The sequence below is a fragment of the Cnephaeus nilssonii genome (assembly GCF_951640355.1).
Source record: "Cnephaeus nilssonii genome assembly, chromosome: 9".
Classification (NCBI taxonomy): domain Eukaryota; kingdom Metazoa; phylum Chordata; class Mammalia; order Chiroptera; family Vespertilionidae; genus Cnephaeus; species Cnephaeus nilssonii.
The window spans coordinates 69,605,879-69,632,217 of record NC_137080.1 but is presented as its reverse complement, the minus strand read 5'-3'; the positions used below and the strand labels follow the sequence as shown (position 1 = coordinate 69,632,217).

At 39.3% G+C, this 26,339-nt stretch overlaps 1 protein-coding gene across 1 annotated transcript in view; it reads right to left on the bottom strand.

The window, feature by feature from the left end:
* EYS (eyes shut homolog) overlaps positions 1–26,339 on the bottom strand; it is a gene marked incomplete at its 5' end in the record, with an annotated part of 1,363,978 nt that overhangs the window by 922,770 nt on the left and 414,869 nt on the right. Inside the window, 3 exon segments of the mRNA XM_079781621.1 lie at positions 17,630–17,714; positions 17,717–17,730; positions 17,926–18,022. Of these exon segments, the coding sequence (XP_079637747.1) occupies positions 17,630–17,714; positions 17,717–17,730; positions 17,926–18,022 (196 nt within the window).

The window sequence follows — 26,339 nt, the reverse complement described above, 5'->3', positions numbered from 1 at the left end:
TAGATATTGCCAAAATGATCCTAAAGTTTATACGTAGAGAAAAAGACCCTGAATACTGAATACAATGTTGAAGGGAACATGATATTTATAAGAAGAACATATTGGAAGACTGGCACTGCCTCAACTTCAAGACTTACCACAAAGCTGTGGTAATCATGACAATGTGCTCTTATTAAAAGAACAGATAAATAGATCAATGGAACAAAATGGAGAGCCCAGAAGTAGACCCACATGAATATTGTCAACTGAAAGGCAATTCAATAGAAAAAAGATGATCTCTTGAAAATTGTACTGGAACAGCTGAATATGTACCTGAAGAAAAAGAATTTAGACACAAACTTCACACTTTTACATATAAATGAATGCAAAAATGGGTCACATACCTAACGCAAAATGAAAAATTAGAAAAGTCCTTGAAGATAACAAAGGAGGAAAAAGATGGCGACCGGCAGGAAGGTAGGGAGAGAGAGAGTGTGAGTGAGGAACCCATAGAGGAGAGTGTAGATGTGTGTGGTGTGTGTGTGTGTGTATGAGATAGGGTCAGTTAGATTCTGCAGGTCTTCCAAGGGGCTCCCGAACAGGGCAGCCCTAGACGGCGGAGCCCCGCGCACAAAGCGGACACTTCTCGGCGGTTGGTGCGGACGCAGAGACCACGCCATCTTGGGAAACAGAGCTGCCTGAGACTCGGATCCTGGCTTCTAACACAAACCAGGACCCTGCAGCCACTGGGGACAGAGAACTGCTATCACAGCTTCAGACAAACAACAAGAATCCAGACTTCCCGGCAGATTTCCGTGAGTCAAAGAGCCTATCCCCCTCCTCGCAGGCGCTGATAGCACCAGAGTAACTGATAGACCCGCCCCTCCCCCAAGCTGCTCACGGGCGTGCGCACAGACAGCGCCATAGTAACTGATAGACCCGCCCCTGGCCCAAGCTGCCGAGCTTTGCGCAGGGACGCGCTCCCTCTTAGGGAATTTGGCGCACGCTCGCGCACAGGACAGAAGCAGCTCCCCGTCGGGGAAATCTGTCAGTGCGCACAGAGGGCTCCCCTTCGGGGAATTTGGCTCGCGGGTCACAGCTCCCCCTTCGGAGATTCTTAAGAGGGGCTTCCCTTTGGGGAATTTGGCGCGCAGGACGGACTCCGCCCCCCTGCTGGGACTTTGGGAGAGTGCACTGAGCCGGCTCACCTTCAGGTTCTTAAGAATGTGCACTCTAGCCGGTTTGGCTCAGTAGAGAGAGCACACACAGGACGCAGCCCCACTTCAGGGAATTTGGCACGCCGGACACAGCTGCCTGGGATCCCTGACTCACAGCGCATTCACACTAAGAGCCAGCGACCCCAATTGTTGGTGCGTGCACACACAGGGACCCTGATTCTCAACGAGAAACCGCACAAGGCAACAGAGACTTTGACACTCGAGTCTTGGTGCAGACACAGGGAAACTCTGACTCCTGGCACATGCTAAGGATCTCATTCTCGGCACATACCAACAGTGTGGTGCAGACAGGGCCCCTGATTCTAAATGTGCACACGAGACCACACGGAACACTGGGGACACTGATCCTGGGCAAGTCTGGTTCCCACCAACCAAAGACAGCCACACGTCCTAGTGTCAGTGCACTTCAGTGAAACTAGGGTGGAGCGAAGTCCCCACAGCACACGGCCCAGGTCCACGCAAACAGAAGCTTGAGCTTTCTGGTAATAGCCAGAATGGGGAAACGAAATAACTCACAGAGGAAAGAAAATGTGGAGTCGCCAAGAAAGGAAATTAGTGAAAATGAAGCTTGCAACATGACCGAAAAGGAGTTCAGAGTAATGGTCATGGAATTTATACATCGGATGGATGAGAAAATCAACAACTTATGCAAGAATCAGGAAGAAATGAAAAGTGATATAGCTACAATCAAAAACACCATGGAAAGTTTCAACAGTAGATTACAAGAAGCAGAGGACCGAATTAGTGAGTTAGAAGATCAGGTACAGAAACAAGCTCAAGCTGAACAGCAATTGGAGAAAAAAATTAAAAAGCAGGAGGAAAGCCTAAGGGAACTTCGGGACAACATGAAACGAAGTAACATGCGTATAATAGGGCTGCCAGAAGGACAAGAAGAGCAGCAGGGATTAGAAAATCTATTTGAAGAAATAATGACAGAAAACTTCCCGGATATGGGAAAGATAAAAGTTACGCAAGTAAAGAGAGTCCCAAGCAGGATCAACCCCAAAAGACCCACACCAAGACATGTCATAATTTCAATGGCAAATATAAATGATAAAGAGAGAATCCTAAAGGCGGCAAGAGAGAGACAGAGAGTTACCTACAAAGGAACACCCATCAGATTGTCAAATGATTACTCATCAGAAACACAACAAGCTAGAAGTGAATGGAAGGAGGTATACAAAGTGTTGCAAAGCAAAGGACTGAATCCAAGAATACTATATCCAGCAAGACTATCAATCAAAATTGAAGGGGAAATCAGGAGCTTTGCAGACAAAAAAAGCCTCAGGGAGTTTATCACCACCAAACCAGCAATGCAAGAATTGCTAAAGGGAATACTGTAAAAAGAAGAAATAAACAGGTAAGAAGGAATACAGACACAAAAATAGATATGACTGCAAACAAATACCTTTCAGTAATAACTTTAAATGTAAACGGACTAAATGCTCCAATCAAAAGACATCGAGTAGCTGAATGGATAAAAAAACACGACCCATATATATGCTGTCTACAAGAGACCCACCTCAGAACAAGAGACTCACACAGATTGAAAGTGAAGGGATGGAAAAATATCTTTCAGGCAAATGGAAATGAAAAAAAAGCTGGGGTAGCAATACTTATATCTGACAAAATAGACCTCAAAGTAAATGCCATAACAAGAGATAAGGAAGGCCACTTCATAATACTAAAGGGAGAAATCCAACAAGAAGAAATAATTCTGGTAAACATATACGCTCCCAATATAGGAGCACCCAAATACATAAAAAACTCCTGGAGGATATCAAGGGAGAGATTAATAGCAACACAATCATAGTAGGAGACTTTAATACCCCACTATCACCACTGGACAAATCCTCTAAACAAAAAATCAGCAAAGAAACAGCAATCCTAAATGACTCACTAGACCAGATGGAATTAATTGACATCTTCAGAACATTTCACCCCAAAGCCACAGAATATACATTCTTCTCAAGTGCACATGGGTCATTTTCAAAGATAGACCATATGCTGGGTCACAGGCAAAGTCTCTTCAAATTCAAGAAGATAGAAATTATATCAAGCATCTTCTCAGATCACAGTGGCATAAAACTGGAAATCAACTACAATAAATACAATCCAAAGAAATCAAACACATGGAGACTAAACAGCATGCTATTAAACAAGGACTGGGTCACCAGAGAGATCAAGGAAGAAATAAAAAACATCATGGCAACAAATGACAATGAAAACACAACAATCCAAAATCTATGGGACACAGCGAAAGCAGTCTTGAGAGGGAAGTTCATAGCTCTACAGGCCTATTGCAAAAAACAAGAAACAATGGTAATAAATTACTTAACCCTACAACTCAAAGAGCTAGAAAAAGAGCAGCAAGAAAAGCCCAGTGTAACCAGAAGGAAGGAAATAACAAAGATCAGAGCGGAGATAAATGACATAGAGACCAAAGAAACAATACATAAGATCAACAAAACCAAGAGCTGGTTCTTTGAAAGGATAAACAAGATTGATGGACCTCTAGCCAGGCTCACCAAGAAGCAAAGAGAGAGGACCCAAATAAACAAAATCAGAAATGAAAGAGGTGAAATAACAACAGACCCTGCTGAGATACAAAGGATTGTTACAAAATACTACGAACAACTCTATTCCAACAAACTGGACAATCTGGAGGAAATGGACATATTCCTAGAAAAATATAACCTTCCAAAAATCAATCAAGAAGAATCTAAACAGCTCAATAGGCCAATAACTATGGACGAAATTGAAGCAGTCATCAAAAAGCTTCCGGCAAACAAAAGCCCGGGGCCTGATGGCTTCACAGGAGAGTTTTACCAAACATTCAAGGAAGAACTAAAACCTATCCTCCTCAGACTATTCCAAAAAATTCAAGTGGAAGGAACACTTCCAAGCTCCTTCTATGAAGCCAGCATCACCCTAATACCAAAACCAGATAAAGACAACACAATGAAAGAGAATTACAGACCAATATCCCTCATGAACATAGATGCCAAAATCCTCAACAAAATTCTAGCAAATCGGCTCCAGCAGTACATCAGAAAGATCATACACCATGACCAAGTAGGATTTATCCCAGGAATGCAAGGATGGTACAATATCCGCAAATCAATAAACGTGATACATCACATAAACAAATTGAAAGATAAAAATCACATAGTCATATCAATTGATGCAGAAAAAGCATTTGACAAAATCCAACACCCTTTCTTGATAAAAGCTCTCAACAAGGTGGGAATAGATGGCTCATACCTCAACATAATAAAAGCTATATATGATAAACCCACAGCAAACATCATACTCAATGGACAAAAACTAAAGACATTTCCCCTAAGAACAGGAACAAGACAGGGATGCCCACTCTCACCACTCCTGTTTGACATAGTACTGGAAGTATTAGCCATTGCAATTAGACAAGAAGAAGAAATAAAAGGCATCCAGATTGGAAAAGAACAAGTAAAGCTGTCTTTATTTGCAGACGACATGATATTGTACATAAAAAATCCGAAAGACTCCGTCAAAAAACTAATAGACTTAATAAATGAATTCGGCAATGTAGCAGGATACAAAATTAATGCCAAGAAATCTATGGCCTTTCTATACACCAATAGTGAACTTACAGACAGAGAGACTAAAAAGGCAATCCCATTTACCATCGCACCAAAAAAATTAAGATACCTAGGAATAAACTTAACTAAGGAGGTAAAAGACCTATACACGGAAAACTACAGGACACTGAAAAAAGAGATAGAGGAAGACGTAAACAGATGGAAGAACATACCATGTTCATGGATTGGTAGAATCAACATCATTAAAATGTCCATACTACCCAAAGCAATCTATAGATTCAATGCACTCCCCATTAAAATACCAACGGCATATTTCACAGACCTTGAAAGAACTCTCCAAAAATTCATCTGGAATAAAAAAAGATCCCGAATAGCCACAGCAATCCTGAGAAAGAAGAATAAAGTAGGAGGGATCTCAATACCAGATTTCAAGCTGTATTACAAAGCCACTGTTCTCAAAACAGCCTGGTACTGGCACAAGAACAGACATATAGATCAATGGAACAGAATAGAGAATCCAGATATTGACCCAAACCACTATGCTCAATTAATATTTGACAAAGGAGGCATGAACATACAATGGAATAAAGACAGTCTCTTCAATAAATGGTGTTGGGAAAATTGGACAGATACATGCAAAAAAATGAAGCTTGATCACCAACTTACGCCATACACAAAAATAAACTCAAAATGGATACAGGACTTAAACATAAGACGGGAAACCATAAAAATATTAGAGCAATCCACAGGCAGCAAAATGTCAGACATATGCCAAAAGAAATTCTTCACTGACACTGCCCCTAGGGCAATGGAAGCTAAAGAGAAAATTAACAAATGGGACTACATCAAAATAAAAAGCTTTTTCACAGCAAAAGAAACCATCAACAAAACAACAAGAAGGCCCACTGCATGGGAGAACATATTTGCAAATGGCATCACTGATAAAGGTTTAATCTCCAACATCTACAGGCAGCTTATACAACTTAATAAAAGGAAGATAAATGATCCAATAAAAAAATGGGCAACAGACCTAAATAGAATCTTTTCAAAAGAAGACAGAAGGAAGGCCAAGAGACACATGAAAACTTGCTCAACGTCACTAATTATCCGAGAGATGCAAATCAAAACAACAATGCGGTACCATCTCACACCTGTCAGAATGGCTATCATCAACAAATCAACAAACGACAAGTGTTGGCGAGGATGCGGAGAAAAAGGAACCCTCGTGCACTGCTGGTGGGATTGCAGACTGGTGCAGCCACTGTGGAGAACAGTATGGAGTTTCCTCAAAAAACTGAAAATGGAACTCCCATTTGACCCAGTAATCCCACTCCTGGGAATATATCCGAAGAAACTAGAAACACCAATTAGAAAGGATATATGCACCCCTATGTTCATAGCAGCGCAATTCACCATAGCTAAGATTTGGAAACAGCCTAGGTGCCCGTCAGCAGATGACTGGATCAGAAAACTGTGGTACATCTACACAATGGAATACTATGCTGCCATAAAAAAGAAGGAATTCTCATCATTTGCAGCAACCTGGGAGGAATTGGAGAACATTATGTTAAGTGAAATAAGTCAGTCAATGAAAGAAAAATACCATATGATCTCACTCATTTATGGATAATAAAGAACATTATAAACTTGAACAAAAAGATAGATACAGAGACAGTAAAGCATCAAACAGACTGTCAAATTACAAGGGGAAGGTTAGGGAGAGGTGGGGGAGATAAGAGATCAATCAAAGGACTTGTATGCATGCATATAAGCATAACCAATGGATGCAAAACTCTGGGGGGTGGGGGCATATATGGGAGTGGGGTGTGGGGAGGGCAATGGTAAGATATGTACACATATAATACCTTAATAAAAAAATTGAAAAAAAAAAAAAAAAAAGATAACAAAGGAGAAAATCTAAATGACTTTGAGTTTATTTTTTTTTTTAAATATGACACCAAGGGCATGATCCATGAAAGAAAGAATTGATAAGCTGGACTCATTAAAATTAAAAATTTCTGTTCTGTGACAATAACAAGACAATGATAAGACAAACCATGGACTGGAAGAAAATATTTGCAAAAGACATATCTAATACTAGTAAAAGACTATTATGCATAATATACAAATAACTCTTAAAACTCAACAATAATGAAACAAACAACCTAATTAAAAATGGGCATGAACAGACAGACACCTAAACAAAGAAGTCATAGTGATGTAAAATAAGCATATGAAAAGGTGCTCCACACCATATGTTATTGGGGAAATGCAATTAAAACAATGAGATACCAATTACAACTCTTGGAATAGCTAAATTTCCAGAGCACTGACAATACCCAATGCTCATTAGAATATAAAACACAATAGGAACTCCCATTCACTTCTGATGGAAATGCAAAATGATACAGTTACTTTGGAAGATAGTTTGGCAGTTTCTTAAAAAGTAGTTTTCTAGATAATATGCTGCATATTATGTTCTCATACTTTCTTTTTCCATTCATCACATATTTCAGTAAACATTTAAGGAATATATATTCATATAGTTTATTTATAGTAAATTACATATAGTTTTCTGTTTATCCTATATTTGAGGCCCGATGCACCTGGGTTTCCCTCTGGCCACCAGCAGACACCCAGGACCCAGGCTCCCCTCGCAGCCCTGGCTTCGTCCGGAAGGTTGTCTGGAAGGACATCTGATCTAATTAGCATATTACGCTTTTATTATTATAGATAATAAAAGCCTAATATGCTAAGTGTACAGTCATATGGTCATCTGTTCAACCAATCAAAGTATAATATGCTAATGATATGCTAAGGATGTTTAACCACTTACTATGATGTGCACTGACCACCAGTGGGCAGACTCTCTGATGGGTAAGTTAGCTTGCTGCTGGGGTCTGGCCAATCGGAACTGAGCAAGATGGGTTGGACACACCCTGGAGCCCTCCAACAGCCCCTCCCTGGCTGGCCAACCTCCTGCGTCCCTCCCTGGCCCCTATTGTGCACAAGTGGGGTCCCTCAGCCTGGCCTCCACCCTCTCGCAATCTGGGACCCCTTGGGGGATGTCAGAGAGCTGGTTTTGGCCTGATCCCATAGGCCAGGCCAAGGGACTCCACTTGTGCATGTATTCGTGCTCCAGGCCTCTAATTATATCATATTTTTGTTATTTTTAAGTTTTCAGCATTATAAATACACTACATATTTATAACCTTATACATATTTTTGTGTACCCATATTTAAGACTTTCAGGTGTATATATACCATATAGTTTACAATTTCCCCAATGTAGTTCTTTATCCTCCCATGAACAGTGAATAAGATTCCATTGGTCCTTGGAAAGACATATTGTTAGGTAGGATGTTAGATATGAGCAGCTGGGGAAGGGTCTGCCCTGGGGTCCTGAACAAGGGTCAGACCAACATTGCATTCAGACCACCTCTCTATGGGCAGCCCAGCAGCCAGCAGAGTGACAGTGGGCAGGTTCAGAACCAGTAGGTTCTTGGTGCAAACTCAAAGGTAAACGAAATGACCTCACTTCTACCTTACGAAGGCCCTGGGCTAATTATAATAAAATTTTCATTGCAGTTTTGATACCCCCGCCCCATGGATTTTTCTCTATGCATTATGGGTAAGGACATGCACAGAAAAAAATATAGTTATTCTAGAGGCCCGGTGCACGAAATTCATGCATGGGTGGGGTCCCTAGGCCTTGCCAGCAATCAGGGCTGATTAGGGCCAGGCCGAACAGGGCTGGATTGAAGAGGAGGCAATAGTTGCTGGGCCAGGCGTGGAAGGAACAGACACCAGACACCAGATGCTGACACCGCCATTATCAGTGCCCCACCACTGTGTGGTTCCCTGCTTCTCCCCCACCTTCTTCTCTCACTGCCGCACCGCTACCTCAGTGGGTGGGTGCTGGGACAATTGGGGCTTGCCAGCCAGGGGTAGGAATGGAGCATGGGTGGTTGGCTATTGGCCCTGAGGAGGGAGCCAGGCCTTGGCCCCCCTAGAAAAGGGGCCGCATGTGCTGCCACCCACCCCTGGTTCCCTGTCCCAGCCTGGGGCCCGAAGGCCCCTGTGGGGTTGGGAGAGGAGGCGATGGGTGCCAGGCCAGGCAGAAAAGGAATGGACGCTGGACACTGATGCCACCATCGTTGGAGCTCTGCAACCATGCATTTGGACGGCTGGGAGAAGTTGGCTGTGGGAGAACACTGACCACCAGGGGGCAGCTCCTGCATTGTGAGTCTTCCCCCTAGTGGTCAGTGTGCATCATAGAGACCAGTCGTTCTGCTTGTTCTGGTCACTTCAGTCGCTTAGGCTTTTATATATATAGATAATCCTTTTCTGCCAATCATCCATGAATGCAAATGAAAGTATTTACACAGAAAATTCCTCATTTAAACCATATAACCCAGGAGTTCGGGGCCATTGTCTCTCTCAACTGGCCAGCTCCTCACTTGGAGTGTATCTTCAATAAATCACACTTTGCTTTACTTTCATTTTTGTTAACCTTAAAATCTTTTCTGCGTCAAGAAGAAGAACCAAGGTCCGAGACAGTAATCCCAGGGCAGGCCTCACCCAAGCTGCTCATATCTAACTGCCTACAAATGTATCTATCTTTATTTTAGTTTTTGTAATTATTTGTTTGCTGACCATTTACATTTCTTCCTCCTTGAACGGCTTGTTCATATTCTTTATCTATATTTTCTTATTACCTCCTAACCTTAGCTGATTTTAGCAATGCTTAGTGCACATACTTTTGCATGCATCTACTTGGTTATCCCTAACAGCTTATTGTCTCAAACACAAGTCAGAGGGAGCTTGTTGGACCCCACTCAAGTACAGACTGTAAAGACAAATGGCTGCTGTGTTGAGGCATTTTAAAAATGTACTTTATTTTTTAGATTATTTTAAGCTTCAAAGAAAAATTAAGCTGAAAATGCAGTTACCATATAGCTCTTCCCTCCATAAATGAAAAAAAATATTCCTCCATTTTCAACATCCTCCACCACAACAGTACATAAATTTAAATTTATGAACCTACACTAACACATCCTTATCACCCAAATTCCATAATTTACATTAGAATTCATTCTTATGTTGAGCATTCTATGGGTTTTGACAAATGTATAACACATGCCCACTGTTATAATAGCATACGGAATAGTTTCACTGTCCTAAACATCCTCTGAGTTCTACTTATTCATCTCTTCTTCCCCCCCAACTGCTGATAACCACTGATCTCTTTATTGTCTCTGACATTTTGCCTTTTCAGTAATGTTATATATTTGGAATCTATATATACAAAAGCCTAAGCGACCATTATGACCAAACGTCCAGAATGACTGGAACAGGTCACTATGACACACACTGACCACCAAGGGGCATACACTCAATGCAGGGGCTGCCCCCTGGTGGTCAGTGCGCTCCCACAGCAGAAGAGCTGCTCAGCTGACTGAACTGTCCTTGCGGCCCACCAGCCTGGCGGCAGCCACTCACTCCCTCAGTAGTCCTGCAGGTCCAATCTCTGGAGAACGGGCCAAGCACCAATGGACCAGACCCTTCGGCACAATCCTGACAGCACCACTGGCCTCCTGGAAGTCGGCCTCAGGCAATTGCGCCTGCTTCCCCTCCCTAGATGCTCTGCAAGGAGCAAAGAATATAAAAGTGGCCGCCAGGTGGCTCCCAACAACCAGCACGAATGTCAGCAGGAAGAATCCAGATGCAGAGCTGGCAAGGGCATCCCATCACTTGTCAGGGAGCTGATCACATCCCAGCCCCCTTCTTCCCCTCCTTGGGAACCCACCCATGCACGAATTCATGCACTGGGCCTCTAGTTATACTATAAAAGTCTTTTTAGATTGGCTTCTCTCCTTTGGTAATATGTATTTAAAATTCCTCTATGTCTTTTCATGACTTGATAGCTCATTTCTTTTTAGTGCTGAGTTATATTCCATTATCTGGATGAATGTTTATATATTCATTTATTGGTGGGCATCTTGCTTACTTCCAAGTGTTGGCAATTACGAATAAAGCTTACATAAGTTTCAACTTATTTGGGTAAATACCACGCATATTATAAGTTTTGTAAGAAACTGCCAAACTGTCTTCCAAAGTGATTTCCATTTATTTTTAATCCAGATGTAAATTACCTTGGGTTTCCAAATATCTCCTGTTTACTGCACCATCATCCTCAAAGACCGTCTCTGAACGAGGCTGTACACCTCCATTCCTTCCTTACCTTTCTGACTTCTGGGGAGGGCGCCTCTGGAACAAGGTGCCAGCACTGTGCAGTGCAACACTAATCAGAAGGTCAAAACTCATATCCAGAGGCCTCCAACATCTGTTTCATGTCACGTCGAGTTTGTATTTCACTCATGGTTCAGTCAATACATTGTATTGGCAGCAGTTTTTCCTAACATGAGTCGGGCTTCAAGATTAATATTCACAAAACTCTTCAGCAATCTGCATGTGGAGCTGTCAGGGTAATCACCATTAATAGTTGGTTATTTTCCATCAAGCTTTTTAGGATTTTCTCAGTTTGAGACACACTTTGCTGCCATCAGCAAGATTGAAGGGTGAATATCAACCCTATAATCAATTCAGCTCTCTGTAAATGAATTCATTGTTCTTGTGTTCATGAATACATCACATGGGCTCTCTTTTAAGTAGAGGGCATTGGGGCTGGCTTCATTCTGTAGCAATTTGAGACCTCATGCTGAAACTTGGGAAAGTAGTCTTCAGAAGCTATATAATAAATTCAAATGAAAAGTCTTCATTTAGATTTTTTAGGTCATCATGGTTCTACTATTTATTTCATGCCTGTCTCCAACTCAGAGCTATCTCTTGGGTCCCATGCAGGGCAAATTGAAAATGCCAGGCAGTTAATGCCCCATACTTCAGTCTGCATAATTTCTGTGGGCCTATTATCCAGTTAATAATCACATCTTCTGTTCAGTTGATAGCATTTTTTAAAAATATTAATTCTTTAACACTCTTTTTCCTGGCCAGAGCCCCACATTTTCAGGCTTGGTCATGATTCTGTTTTTGGACAGTGATCTATAAGTAAAGGAGGAAGGGTGCTATTTCAGAGCCTAGGGCTTAAGAAGGTTTTCATGTTTCTGCTTATTCTCTTGAATCTCTGCCACTCCATGAGAAGAATATGCTAATCTAGTAAGGATGAGAGACACTGGGAGTAGAGCCATTTCAGCTGACATAACAGACTTATAAAAACTCCTCCCACTTTAGCCAGGTGCAAGAGAAACCTAGATGAACTTAACCTATGTACATTAGCTAAATTATAGGATACCACAGATATGAAAATAATAACAAATGATTGTTATTTTTAACGACTGAGTTTTCGGGATTTTTGCTAAGCAACAGCAGCAAACCAATATAGTCTGTATAGTAATTTTAAGGAGTATATGTCCTCTATAGACAGGGGGGAACTTAAATATCTGTATTCACTTTAATCTCCCTTTCTTTTTATTTTTTATTAAATTTATTGGGATGACATTTGTCAACATGAACATATAGGTTTCAGGTGTGGGTTTCTATGTTATAAGAGCTGTATATTGCACCTTGTGCCCACCATCCAAAGTCAAATCTCCTTTCTAATAGAAGCAAAACTTATCCTGTGTCATAGGGAATCTGTACTTCTCTACATAACAAGACTTCCCCTAAAGGCCACTGAAAAAAAAAGACTTATGAATTGTTGCCAATTTTCCCTGGCCCCTCCCGAACATTTCTCACTGGTTCTAGCCCATAAAAAGAATTATATTCCATCTTTGCTGATGAGAGATGAAAAACTTAACTGGGAACAGATAACCTATATCCTAAAAGAGTTATAAAGCCCACCAACTTACATTGCCACAAAGTTGGTAGGACAATCAGAGAATAAACATAAGTCTTAAATGAGCTAACATTGTCATGGATTGGGAGGGAAGATTTAATATGCTAATATGAGCATCTGGATCAATGAAAATATGCTAGCTAATCAAAGACAGGACTAAATTTTAGCTTAGAAGATTAGGGTAAAAGTGGCAGAATTGTCTTTTTTGTTGTTGTTTTGTTTTGTTTTGTGTGTTTTTTTGTGGATATATAATAGAGGTAGCAGTTCATCAGTTCATAGGCTCATTGTTATGGAAATATTTGAAGGAATCAATTGTACATAAACTGCTTAGTTACCCCTTCATTTCTATACTCAGAGATTATAGGAGGGCATTTCATCAGCTAAGAAGAAAGTCCATTCACCCAGGAGGATATTGCACTCACCAACATTAAGCACAGGATTGATGAGGAGGCACTTATAAAGATACTCTTTTAGTATCTTTATAAGCTCTATGGTGATTATCTTTTATAGGCTGGAGATAACAATGTGAAGTTGGGTTCTCTGATATGAATTAGGATAATGGGATTCAACGATAGATAAATCTTGTTGTATTTGTTTGCCTATCACCAGATAAAAAAATTGAGCAAATAACTATACACATCAGGGAAATGGAATGGTGATTGTTGGATTGATTCACAGATTATCTTTGGCTAATCAATGATGGGTTACTAGAAATAAATTATATGGACAATCTGTTATGGTGCTACTTTACATTTATATATATGTCTTCAGGACAGAATATGATTTAACTTGCCTTTGTAGGGATTCCTAGTCTTTTAGACAACTTCAAACCTAAGCTTTGTCACACACTCAATCCCTCAACTGAAGGATTGCAAAAGCCCTTGAAGTAGAACCTTGCAATATAATCACATGTGTTACACGTTTCTTCCTGAAGTCTCCTCAGAGGGATCTGAGGCCATTTGCCAGTATGACTTCACTGATGAAAGGAAGATATGCAGACCTTTCGAGGTTATTTATATTGGCCCTGAACTTATGATTACCTTCGAAATACCTCTGTTCCACCAGTGAAAAGACAGGATTATTTAAATTTGGTAGATTAGTCACAAAAATATGTTTTGTTTTGCTTTCCCCCACAGTTCCTGAATATTTAGTATAGTCAATATACTTAGTAATTAATAGAATTTTCATACTGGAATAAAATGTTATAAAGGAAAGCCCAGCTGGAAGATTTTGAAATGCCCCTTCATACTCATTCAAATTTTAAACTAAAAGCAATTTTACGTTCCTAAATGACTTTAGTGATTACACCCCCTTGAAAGGCTTGAGTTTCAGGGATAGTGACTCAAAACATGCCGCTATTTACTCCACCAGACTGGACAGTGCCAAAGCCAAAGAAAATGATAGAAATAATAGATTACCAGAAATTTAAGCAGGTTGTGATACAAATTTTGACTGCAATTCTAGATTCTGTGTCTCTATTAGGACAGATAAACATAGTCCTTGCTTGGAGGGCAACGATGACATAGCAGATGTGTCTTTTTTTAACTAATCAATGAATGTCCAGTTGAATTTGTCCAACTGTTTTTTAAAATATATTTTAAAAGGCCAATATAAAGAAATACCAATTCTTCTCAAATTGATCTACAAATTCAATGGAGTTCTAATTAAAATTCTACCTGTCTTTTATTAATTGCTTGGATGTAGGGACTTATGCAGAACATAGTTGATTGTAAGAGAAAAAAAATTGTCAAATAAAACTAAAGCTTCCTAAAGAAGATTAAAAAGATGAGATGTCTTACCCTACCAGTATTGAGATATTTGAAAGGTAAGTAATTAAGATTTATGGCATAGGCACATGGGTGGAAAATTGAACTAAGGACACAGAATAGAGGCAGAGAAATAGATATATTCACATATGGGAATTTAATCTGTGATTAAGAAAGCATTGCAAATCAGGCAAATCTGTGTGTAAAACGCTGGATTATTTAATACATGTAGTAGGCACAATTGGTTATTCACATGAAAAAAATGAACTCAGATTCCTACCTAATATAACTCACACAAAATTCCAGAGAGATCAAAATTTAAATATGAATGGAAGAGCTTTAAATATTTAAAAAGGAAATAGAAGAAACATATTTTTCCCCTAAGGTAAACATTTTTTACTTCTGATTAAATTTATTGGGGTACATCCTATATAATAAAAGGCTAATATGCAAATCAACCAAAAGGCAGAACGACCCGTTGCTATGATACACACTGACCACCAGGGGCAGACAATCAATGCAGGAGCTGCCCCCAGATGGTCAGTGTGCTCCCACACGGCCACCGCTGAGCCAGAAGCCCTGAGCCGGGCTCACAGCAGCGCTGATGTCTGACTGACAGCTTAGGCCCGCTCCCCATGGGGAATGGGCCTAAGTTGTCAGTTGGATATCACCTGAGGGCTCCCAGACTGTGAGAGGGCTGAGGCCAGGCTGAGGGACCCCCCAAGTGCACAAATTTTGTGCACTGGGCCTCTAGTTGGATAATAAGATTATATAGGCTTCAAGTGTATATTTCTGATACATGATCTTCACATTGTATTGTATGCCCACCACCCAAAGTCAAATCATATATTTGACCCCTTTTATCCTTTTTTGCCCTAACTCCCTTCCCTCTGGTAACCACCACACTATTGCCTAGGTCTATGGGTTTTTGTTTGTTTTTCTTGTTTTTTCATTTGTTGCTTTCAATTTTATATCCCACATATGAGTGAAATCATATGGTTCTTAGCTTTTTCTGACTTATTTCACTTAGTATGATATTCTCAAGGTCCATCCATGTGGTCACAAGTAGGAGTATTTCAACTTTTCTTATGGCTGAGTAGTATTCCTTTGTATATATGTACCACATCTTTATCCATTCCTCTATTGAAGGACACTTCTGTTTTTCTATGTCTTGGCCACCATGAATAATGCTGCAATGAACATAGGGGTGCATGTGTCCTTGCAGATAAATGTTTTCAAAGTTTTCATGTAGATACCCAGAAGAGGGTTTGCTGGGTCAGAGGGTAATTCTATACTTAATTTTTTTGAGGAACTTCCAAACTATTTTCCAGAGTGGCTATAAAAATGACTTGGCCAAAGAAGAAATAAAAGGTGAGATCAAAATATAGAGAGAGACAAATAAGAATGACAATACAACATATCAAAACTTTTGGGATGCAGCAGAAGCAGTAGTATGAGTGAAGTTTTGTATCATTTATAGGCCTATCTCAAGAAATGAGAAAAATCTCATGAATAACCTAACATTACATCTTAAAGAACTATAAAAAGAAAAACAAAAGTAGCCCAAAGTCAGCATAAGAAAGGAAATAAAAATTAGAGCAGAATTGAATTATATAGAGAACAAAAAGACTACTATACAAAAGTTAATACAACAAGGAGCAGGTTCTTTGAAGAGATTAGTGAAATTGACAAGCCCTTGGCTAGAATCACTAAGGAAAAAAGAGAAAAGACTCATATTAACAAAGTCATAAATGAAAGAGAAGTTACCACAGACATCACAGAAATACATAGGATCATAACAGAATACTATGAAAGACTATATGCCACAACATTCAGTAACTTAGAAGAAATGGATAAGTGCCTAGAAATATGTAACATTTCTAGATCGAATCATGAAGAATTGGAAAATTTAAATGAACTTATTATTAGTGAGGAAATTGAAACAACCATTAAAAACCTCCCCAAAAGTAAAAGTCTAGGACCAGATGGCTTCACTAGCAAATTCTACCAACTACTCAAAAAAATTTTGATGCCTATCCTTCTCAACCTCTTCCAAAATATTAAAGAAGAGGCAATAAATGTTCCTAACACATTTTGTGAGGTCAACAGAACCCTGATACCAAAACCTGGCAAGGGTAAGACACAAAAGAGGGAAAAATACAGACAAATATCTCTAATGAATACAGAAGTAAAAAAATCCTAAGGTAAACATTTTTTAAACAAGATAAAAAATCAAACCATATACCAGCTAATCAATTAATTCAATTATATTACAATTAAGTTTTAGTACTCAAAAATTATCATAAAAGGTTATATGTCAAGCCACAATCAGTAGAAGATATTTTCAGTACATACATAAAAATTAGAATATATAAATCTTTTTTTAAATTAACAAAGGAGAACATTAATGTGCAGATGACATAAATAAGCATTTCTAGATAGGAAAAATAAATATCTTGAAATCTATGGAAAAATACTCAACCTTATAAGTTATAATGAAAATATAGACAAAATCCATAAGGATATATAATTTTACATATAGAAGGTAAGCTCTAATGGAATAATCTGACAATGCAAATAGGAATACTTATTCACTTTTGCTGATTGTGAATACTCCATTTTCAAAATTAAATGAAATAAAAAATCATGATATAGTAAATTTGAAAATGTCTACCTAATGGTTCAACTTATCTGTTTCTAGGTATAAAGCCTAGAGTAACACTAGTACTTATGTATTTGGAGAAATGTTTAGGAACTTGACTAGCATTATTATTTCTAAGAAAGAAGAGGTAAGTAACCCCCATATCCATGTCCAGGAGTATAATAAGTAAATGTTGGTATGTATCTAAATGGAATATTCTACAATAGTTAAAAATAAACAACACATAAAATACATTAATAGATAATGTAGAAATGTCAAGTTCAACAAAATAAATTCATTCAGAAGACTATACACAATATTATTTCAGTTACATTAATATGAAAACTAAAGAGAATTTTGTTCAGGCAGCCATAGAGTTAATACTATATATTAAGAACAACAGTTGTAAACATAAATTCAAGATATTCAATACAATTTGATTGGAGGATGGAGGGCATCAGTAATGTTCTACTTCTTAAGTTGAATGATGGGTATATATGTATGTTCACATTGTTATTTGTTAAATTACACACATATAATAATTGATTCAGTAAAATGTAGCATCTAACCTGTTTGTCAAATCCACGTAGGTTCCATTATTTTGGCAAGGTTTAGAGGAACACTCAGTTTCTATTTCACACAGAAGTCTAAAAAAGGTCTGCAAACACACCTTTTAAACAAGAAATTTAAGAATGTCATTGATATAAATGTATAAGGTCCAAGCTTCAAATAAGTATAACATGGACATTTGTTAATAATAAAATGTTCAATTTGTCAGTTGAAAATATAAACTTGCATACATTTAGATACATCGAGATGCATAAACATGTACCTAGATTTCTTTTTCCTTTTTGGTTTTCCCTACCTGAAATTGTTGACCCCATCTTCACAGTCACGATAATTCTTACAGGGAAGGGAGAAGCACTCCTTCATGTTAATTTCACAGTGTTCCCCTTCAAATCCTGCTAAGAGAGATGTGAAGAATATGGATGAGCAATCCTCACTTCTGAGTGTGGATAACATCAGTGATAAACAGTCTGGAGAATTTGCTTATAATGGAAATTAAGAAATAAAAAAAAGAAAGACAAAACACCTCATCTCTGGTTTCTAATACAACTCTACTTCATATAATTTATAAATAAAATTATGCTAGTTTCTAATTAATGCATTCAAATGAAAGAATCAAGGGAGGGATACTTTACTAAATCCCCTGGGAAAATAGGGTTGTTGCTAATGTTGCTGTTGTTTTAAGGTATTTAAGTGTTTAAACAAGAAGAATTCAAACCATCTGAAAAGCAAATGAATTATTGTGATGGCCAATCTTAAAGTAAAATTGAGCTTCAATGATCAAATTTATTCAAGGCAGTTAGCAGATGAGGCAGATTATTTAATTGCTTTTCATATCCAAGTGACTCAAAGAAAACAAATTATTTTCATTCACAGCTACATAAGAAGTCATCCATTTAAACACATGCCAGTTACATTTTAAAATAACAAAGAATATTTAAAAATTATACAGACTGAAAAGAGAGGCAGCTGTAATTAGTTCAAAACTGTGTCAGAAAAATCAGCATAATTATCACTTATTAAAATACATTAAATTTTAATATATTTATGATAACCATTTATACAATTATTTCTATGATTATATATTAACTAGGTATAACAAAATATATACTTATACTCATTTTGTCTTGATAACATTTTTCTATACTAGTTAGAAAATATAAAAAACAAGATTTTCCTCTCTTTTACATTTTTAGTGATAAAACTAAGCACCAAATAATTGCAGTGCCATTATATATGTCAAAATATACTCAGATTTGTATTACTCTAACAACACTGTGTTTATTATTGGCATGCACATAGACTGTATTGGAACTAAGAAATGTCTGAAAGAGAAGGTGATCCAACTACCCATGAATGGCCTTCTTCCTCCCCTAATATCTTCTCATATAGTTTTTCCTTCTCTTTCCATACACAAACATCTCTTCATGTTCAGAGTTTCAAATGATATATATTATTGGCATGCAGATGATATAACACAGTTTCCCTGGTCTCTATCTTTGCATCATGACTGTTTAGCTTTCAGTACCTATTGCTCAGTGGAAAATCCTCTCCATATTTCCTCAGTCAGATTTTCATGAGAGAACATGGGATTGGCCTACTTTATCAGTTCACATCACACTATGCCACAAGCCATTGTCCTGCTCTGTAGTAGGTACCATCAAGTCAAGTGCTAAACCCTCTTCCAGCTGCATTTTGGAAAGCTGGTAAACACCTTCTAAAATAGGGCTGTCTCTTTAGCATTAAATAATATGTAAAACTAAAATTAATCCAAAAGAAGAGTAAAAATAAAAAAATACAGATACAACAAATAGAAAACAAATAGTAAGATGGTATATTTAAAGCCATATATATTAACTAGAAGCCTGGTGCACAAAATTTATGCACTTGGCAGAGGGGGTTACCCAGCCCAGCCTGCATCCTCTCGCAGTCCAGGAGCCCTCTGGGGATGTTCGACTGATAGCTTAGGCCCGGGGGAGTGGGCCTAAGTCGTCAATCAGACATCCTTAGTGCTGCAGCAGAGGCTATGGGAGCGCACTGACCACCAGGGGCAGCTTCTGCATTGAGCATCTGCCCCTTGGTGGTCATTGTGCGTCATAGCAACATGTTGTTCCACCGTAGGGCTGAAACTGGCTCTCCGAGATCCCCCGAGAGGTCCCAGATTGTGAGAGTATGCAGGCCAGGTCGAGGGCCCCCACCAGTGCACGATTGGGGCCAGGGAGGGATGCAGGAGGTTGGTCAGCTAGGGAGGGGCCACGGAAGGGCTCCAGGCCGTGTCCAGCCCATCTCATTCAGTCCCGATCGGCTGGACCCCAGCAGCAAGCTAACCTACCAGTCAGAGTGTCTGCCCCCTGGTGGTCAATGCATGTCATAGCGACTGGTCAAGCAGTCGACTTTCTGCCCCCTGTTGGTCAGTGCACATCATAGCGAGCAGTTGAGTGGCCTTAGCATATCATTAGCATATTATGCTTTGGTTGAACGGCCTACTGGATAACTGGACACTTAGCATATTAGGCTTTTATTATATAGAATAATTTTATTAAATATGATATTTTTTAAAAATTTCAATTTAAGGCAGAAATAGACTAAATAAATGAACCATAATATCTAAAAGAAATTCCATTCTATCTAAAAAAGAGGAAATATGCAAATTGACCATCACGCCATAACAAGATGGCCACGCCCACAGCGGAGGCCGAGTTCCCATAATGAGCCTTAATGAGCAATCAGCAGGGACCCGAGGCTGTGTGGTGCTAGGCTGGGGCAGGGAACCTGAGGCTGTGCCCCCTGCCTGTTGGGGCTTGACAGGGGGCCTGAGGCTGTGCCCCCCACCCCAGCGCCTGGTCGGGGGACCTCAGACTGTACACCCTGCCAGGCAGGGCTTGACAGGGGACCTGAGGCTGCATTCCCTGCCTGGCAGGACTTGACGGGGGACCTTAGGCCATGTCTCCTGTTCCAGGCTAGGGGACATCAAGACGCACCCCTCACCCTGGCCCAGGGGACCTGAGGCCGCGCCCCCTGACCTGGCGGAGCTTGACGAGGACCTCAAGACGTGCCCCTGCTCTGGCCTGGGCTGCGGGACCTCAGGCCATGCACTCCACTCCAGTGCCAGGCCGAGGGACCTGAGGTTGTGTCCCCCTGCCTGGCGGGGCTTGATGGGGAGCCTCAGGCAGCGCCCCCTGGCCTGGGCCAGGGGACCTCAAGGCATGCCTCCGGCCTGGGCTGGGGGACCTGAGGCTGCGGCCCCCACCCTGTTGCTGGGCCAGGTGACCTGAGGCCATGCCCCCATACCTAGCGGGGCTTGAAGGGGGTGGGGCCGGCCGGGTCTGGATCTAGCCCAATGGATGGGGGGCCAGCTGGGTCTGCATCTCATGCAATTTCAAGGTGCACATGGGTGACTTGACTCTGGTTCCCATGGCACGCCCCAGACTCTGACAGGAGGAAGATTTTCATATACTGTATTTTCCGGCATATAAGACGACTGGGCACATAAGATTTTCCTGAGTTAAAAAGTTGTCTTATATGCCGGAAAATATGGTACCTGACACTCTATTCATGAGAGAGACTTGGGTGAAAAGCCTATTTACTATTACTGTATTTTCCAGCGTATAAGACGACTTTTTAACCCAGGAAAATCTTATATGCCCAGTCGTCTTATATGCCAGAAAATATGGTACATTTTACTAATTTTCTTTATCTCTGACACTTCTATTATAGAGAAAGGGCAAATAGCAATATTAAAATATTTCTTCTAATTAATTTGCTTTTAATGTGCACGAAATTTGTGCACTAGGTCTCTAGTTTAAATATAAGTACAAGTATAGGTTAAAAGTAGGAATATAAAATGAAGATGCATCATATTATTAATCATAATCCCGCAGAGCCTATGTGACGGGTAGACCAGATAGTCTTCAGAACAAGCATCATTATAAATTTGTCCTATTTTTTATTACTCAACTATCAAAAACTTCAAGTTAAACTTTGAAATTGCATGCTTATAATTTCACTCATGCACTAGAGTTATATCCTCAGCATTAAAAATAAAATTAAAGTGAGTTATTTCCAAGTTAATATGATTCTCCTAATTCTAGGTGAGAAAGTTATTATTCAACACACTTCACTCATCAATCACTATTGCTGTTATACATAAATTACAAATGTCATAGTACAGTTATAAATAACATAATAAGCTTGTGCTTTAAATATTTGATTCAAGTTACTTTTTTTTAAGTTAAAGATTTAGAGAGTTGGATGCATTCCACCATTTCTACTTTGAGTATGACTAGCTTTGTCTGGGAAGCAGGGCATATTGACACTGGGATGTTTCCAGGAAATGTCCTTTTGGGCACTGTGGCTCAGGAGTGTTAGCTAGTTAGAGAAGTGCTAGTTCAGCAGGGCTGATGAATCAGAACAATCAGGACCTGGGAACTCAGACAGCTCACAGGACAAATTTATTTTCCATGATTATACCTTAGTCATTTAGTTTGACATTTCTGAGATGAAGTTTTGTTACAACACATGTCAATGGGCTGAGGAAATGAGATTGCTGAAATGCAGTAGACATTGAGAAAGAAAATAAAGTAGGCATGGATTGCATTTAAAATAAGACAAAGCTTTGTGGAGAAAGTTTGTATTTGAGGGACTTAAAGGAAGGGAATGTATACTTAGCCCCTAACTAAAGTTTCCATAGTCCTTTATGTTAGCAGCTGATATTTATTTGTGTAAAAGGTACCTATTTGCATACATTCATTGAGAGCTAAAAGTCTGTCAAAATTAAAAGTACAGTGGATATTAATTCTATGCTGTTCTCCTGTTATTTATTCCTACCCAGAACTATTCAGCTGACTCTATTTTATTAACTGTAATGGAATTATTTACACAGAAATAATGAGTTGTACTCAAACTGATGTCCTCTTGATCCTTTTCTTAATGTCTTGCCTGGGTATTATAACAGTAAATGTATGTGACTGGTTAATAAATGATATTTTTACACTTATTCACTTCCACTAAACATCCTATGTAATAAAGAGCTAATATGCAAATGGTTGTCACCCCCTCACACCATCATGCTGTAATGGCTCAGACACTCAGAGGAATGGGGACCAGCCAGGCACAAATGAGCTTGCAAGAGAGAAATGGGGACCAGCCAGGCTGCAGTCCCAGAGAGGGACAAGCCGCTTGCCCCGTGGTTCCGGGCGCCAGCGGCTGTGCCTGTAGCTTGGGAGAGGGACAGCTGCACGCCTCACAGCCATGGGTGCAAGCATCTGGGGCTGCGGCCTGGGAGTGGAACAAGCCGCCTGCCCATGGTCCCTTGCGGCTGCGGCTGGCCTGGGTGAAGCTGTCCAGGGTCCTGGGTGCCTGCGGCCAGCCAGAGGGAGGGAAGCCCGGCTCCCGGGTGTCTGTACCGGCTGGAGGAGGGAATCCTGGGTCCTGGGTGTGGGGCGAGGCAGAGGCAGTTAGGGGTGATCAGGCCAGCAGGGGAGCAGTTAGGGACGATCAGGCAGGCAGGCAGGTGAGTGGTTAGGAGCCAGCAGTCCCGGATTGCGAGAGGCAGTTGGACATCCCCCGAGGGGTCCTGGATTGGAGAGGGTGCAGGCCAGGCTGAGGGACATCCCCTTCCCCATGCACAAATTTCGTGCACCGGGCCTCTAGTGTAAAATAAGATACTAAACCTGCTGCTCATACTTAAGACCTGAATCAATCACTTAATATCACTTAATATTGTATCATTCCTAACCAATGGAGCCGATTTATACTTGTTCCTCTGAAAGAGATGTCACAGAACAAAGTACATTAACAATAGTTAGGTTTTCATAACCATTTTAGGAAGCATTTTATCATTCAGGGCTCTACCTTGACAACTATCACATTAGAAGTAATATCAGTTGAGATAATTAGAAGTGAAAGTAAATAGGGAAAACCTAGGGTATATCTTATTCAAACAAGATAGTGTCAAAATTATACATTTTAAAATATAAAAAATTATTATTATTAAAAGTGAATTATTTTCAAAAGTATTAAGATATAATACTTTTATTTCTTCTTAATTTCCCATTATTTAAAAACTTTATGAAAACAAAAAAGAGATTTTTCTCTTCATAAGTGAGAACATTTTGTAATTTTTCCTTTATATTTTAAAACAATTCTATATAATAAAAGCATAGTATGCAAATTGTCCCCTTGACCGAGAGTTCATCTGGGAGTTTGACCAGGGGGTGGGGGTGGGGCCGGCTGGGGGAAGGGAGGGAGTACCCAGCAGGCAGCCAGCAGCCCCTAGGGACCCTACCCGTGCCCAAATTTCGTGCACTGGGCCTCTAGTATAATACAAATGCTAATATGTTCTTTAAAATTAGCCAGTATTACAAAAATATTTGTAGATTTAATTTTGAAGACTACTAAAGATAGAACTAATATTTTCAATAGGCCCTAACATTTTTTAATACTGATTTTAAGTAAACTTGTAGAAAATAAGTATAAAAGCTAATATTTTTGTTAGCTTTTAGTAATGTATATTTGACATTTTAAAGTTAATTGGCAACAATATATATTTTCTTTGAAGAATGTTCTCACTATAAATTTCCAAGCCATTTAAATCTAGTATACATGCTACTACAGGAGGACATGTTTTTAACTGTCAAAAGCTGTAATTTTAAATTTAGGCAAACTATTTTGTCAAGTGACATTTATTTGGTGCTTGAAATTATACACCTTAGGTAATGTGCCATTACCATAACAGAAGTATATATACTAGAGTAATAGATACATTTAAATGCAACTGCTTGCCTCCTCTGGTAGTACAAATCCATCAAGCTTAGAATCCCAATTGTAAATCAATATCACATGTAAATGACCTGATTTTTCCTTCTACTGCATTTTACAAGAAGTCTTTTCCACATTTTAATCTTTTGTAAAGTGTCATCTATAGAAACTTTGCTCCTTTTGTCTTGGGAACATAAAGATGAAGTGGCTACATTTGGAAATTAATTCCTTTAAATTAAATTAAAAGTATTTGATAGGGTGATGTCCCTGCCTATAAACTGGAGATATTATTCTATGTAGAAAGAGAAAGAATATTTCCTAAAGAAAATATTAAAAAACAAATATACTTTAACATTAAAATGATTTTACATCTCTTACTATATTCACACAGATGATAAGCCAGAAAATATACTATATTCAATACATATTTACAGTCATTCATGTGAAGTTCATCTTCAGTTACCTTTACCTCTGTAACTCTCAAGTCGTTTTTATATTCCATTTCTACCATCCTGAAGTTGTATTCAGTTTAGTCAACCTCTCCTACTTAATTAGCTCTTTCCCCTCACTGTGTGCATTAGAATTAACTTTTTCATCACATGCAATATAAACAAAAACACTTAGACAAGGAATGGGATTTATTGGCAGTCTAGCTGGGAAAGATAATAGGCAGTTTGTAGAATTAAAGAAAGAACTATAGGAACTGCCAGTACAAGTTCTTTAAAAAGCATTTCTCTCCACTACATACAGATCTCCATGTGAAGGAAACATGGTATGCTGTTGGCTGCATCAACTGAAAAACTGGCAAAAGAGAAAGCTTCTCTTAGCATCAATTCTAAGGAAGAGCTCTTAATGGCAATATTCCAGTCACATGCCCAGATCTGGATCAATCATAGTCTTAACTTGAGTTCTTCCAAAAGAAAAATCTTAGATAATGATTTGCAAACAACTAGCTTATTTGAGAGGTGATCGCAACAATTATTGCAAGGGAGTAGGGAAATAAAATAGGGAAGGGAGTGGTTTAATGAGCAGGTTGTTGGTGTGGGCAAATAAGAATCCAGGCTGCTGGAAATCCTCTTAGAAATCATGTGAGACATAACTCAAAGTTGTCACACTAAATGAGAAAGCTGAGGTATGCATCCACAAATACTCTCTCATACATATTTCCATCTTAAATGGGAAAGCGCTCACACATTGTACTTTTTAAAAATCTTTATTCTTGAAAGTATTACATATGTCTCCTTTTTCCCCCATTGATGTCTCCCAGCCCGCCCCAGACCCCCACCTCAGGCCTTCACCATCCTATTGTCTGTGTCCATGGGTTATGCACATATGCATACAAATTCATTGGTTGATTTCTTACCACCCGTCCTCCCTCCCCTGCCTTCCCTCTGAGGTTTGACAGTCTGTTCAATGCTTCTATGTCTCTGGATCTATTTTTGTTCATCAGTTTATGTTGGTCATTAGATTCCACATATGAGTGAGATCATGTGATACTTATCTTACTCTGACTGGCACAACATTGTACTTTAATGTTTAGTTAACTTGTGTGTCTCTCTTTCCCTTGTGCTTTCAACTCCTTGAGGGCATATCTTTGCAATGTTTTATTTCTCCAGAACCTATCTCAAGACAGGACACATGGTAATAAATCAATACATATTTGTTGAATCAGTTAATAAAGAATACATTTTTTCCAATTTCTAGAACATTATCAACATGCAATTACAAGACTGACATGTGTTGTGTACAGAGCATAGCTTAGGCGGGCAAAAAAATAGGTGTAGTATGAAATAAATTTTGAGGTGTGTAAATTGATTGCACACTAAATCACCAAAGCTAATGCTATTGGAATACCGAGTCTAAAATCCATTTGTTTCTAGGAATCTTATGAAATTAGATTTGTCTTTCTGTGTCATATTTAAATTTATTAAAGCACTGATTTTTATCACATAA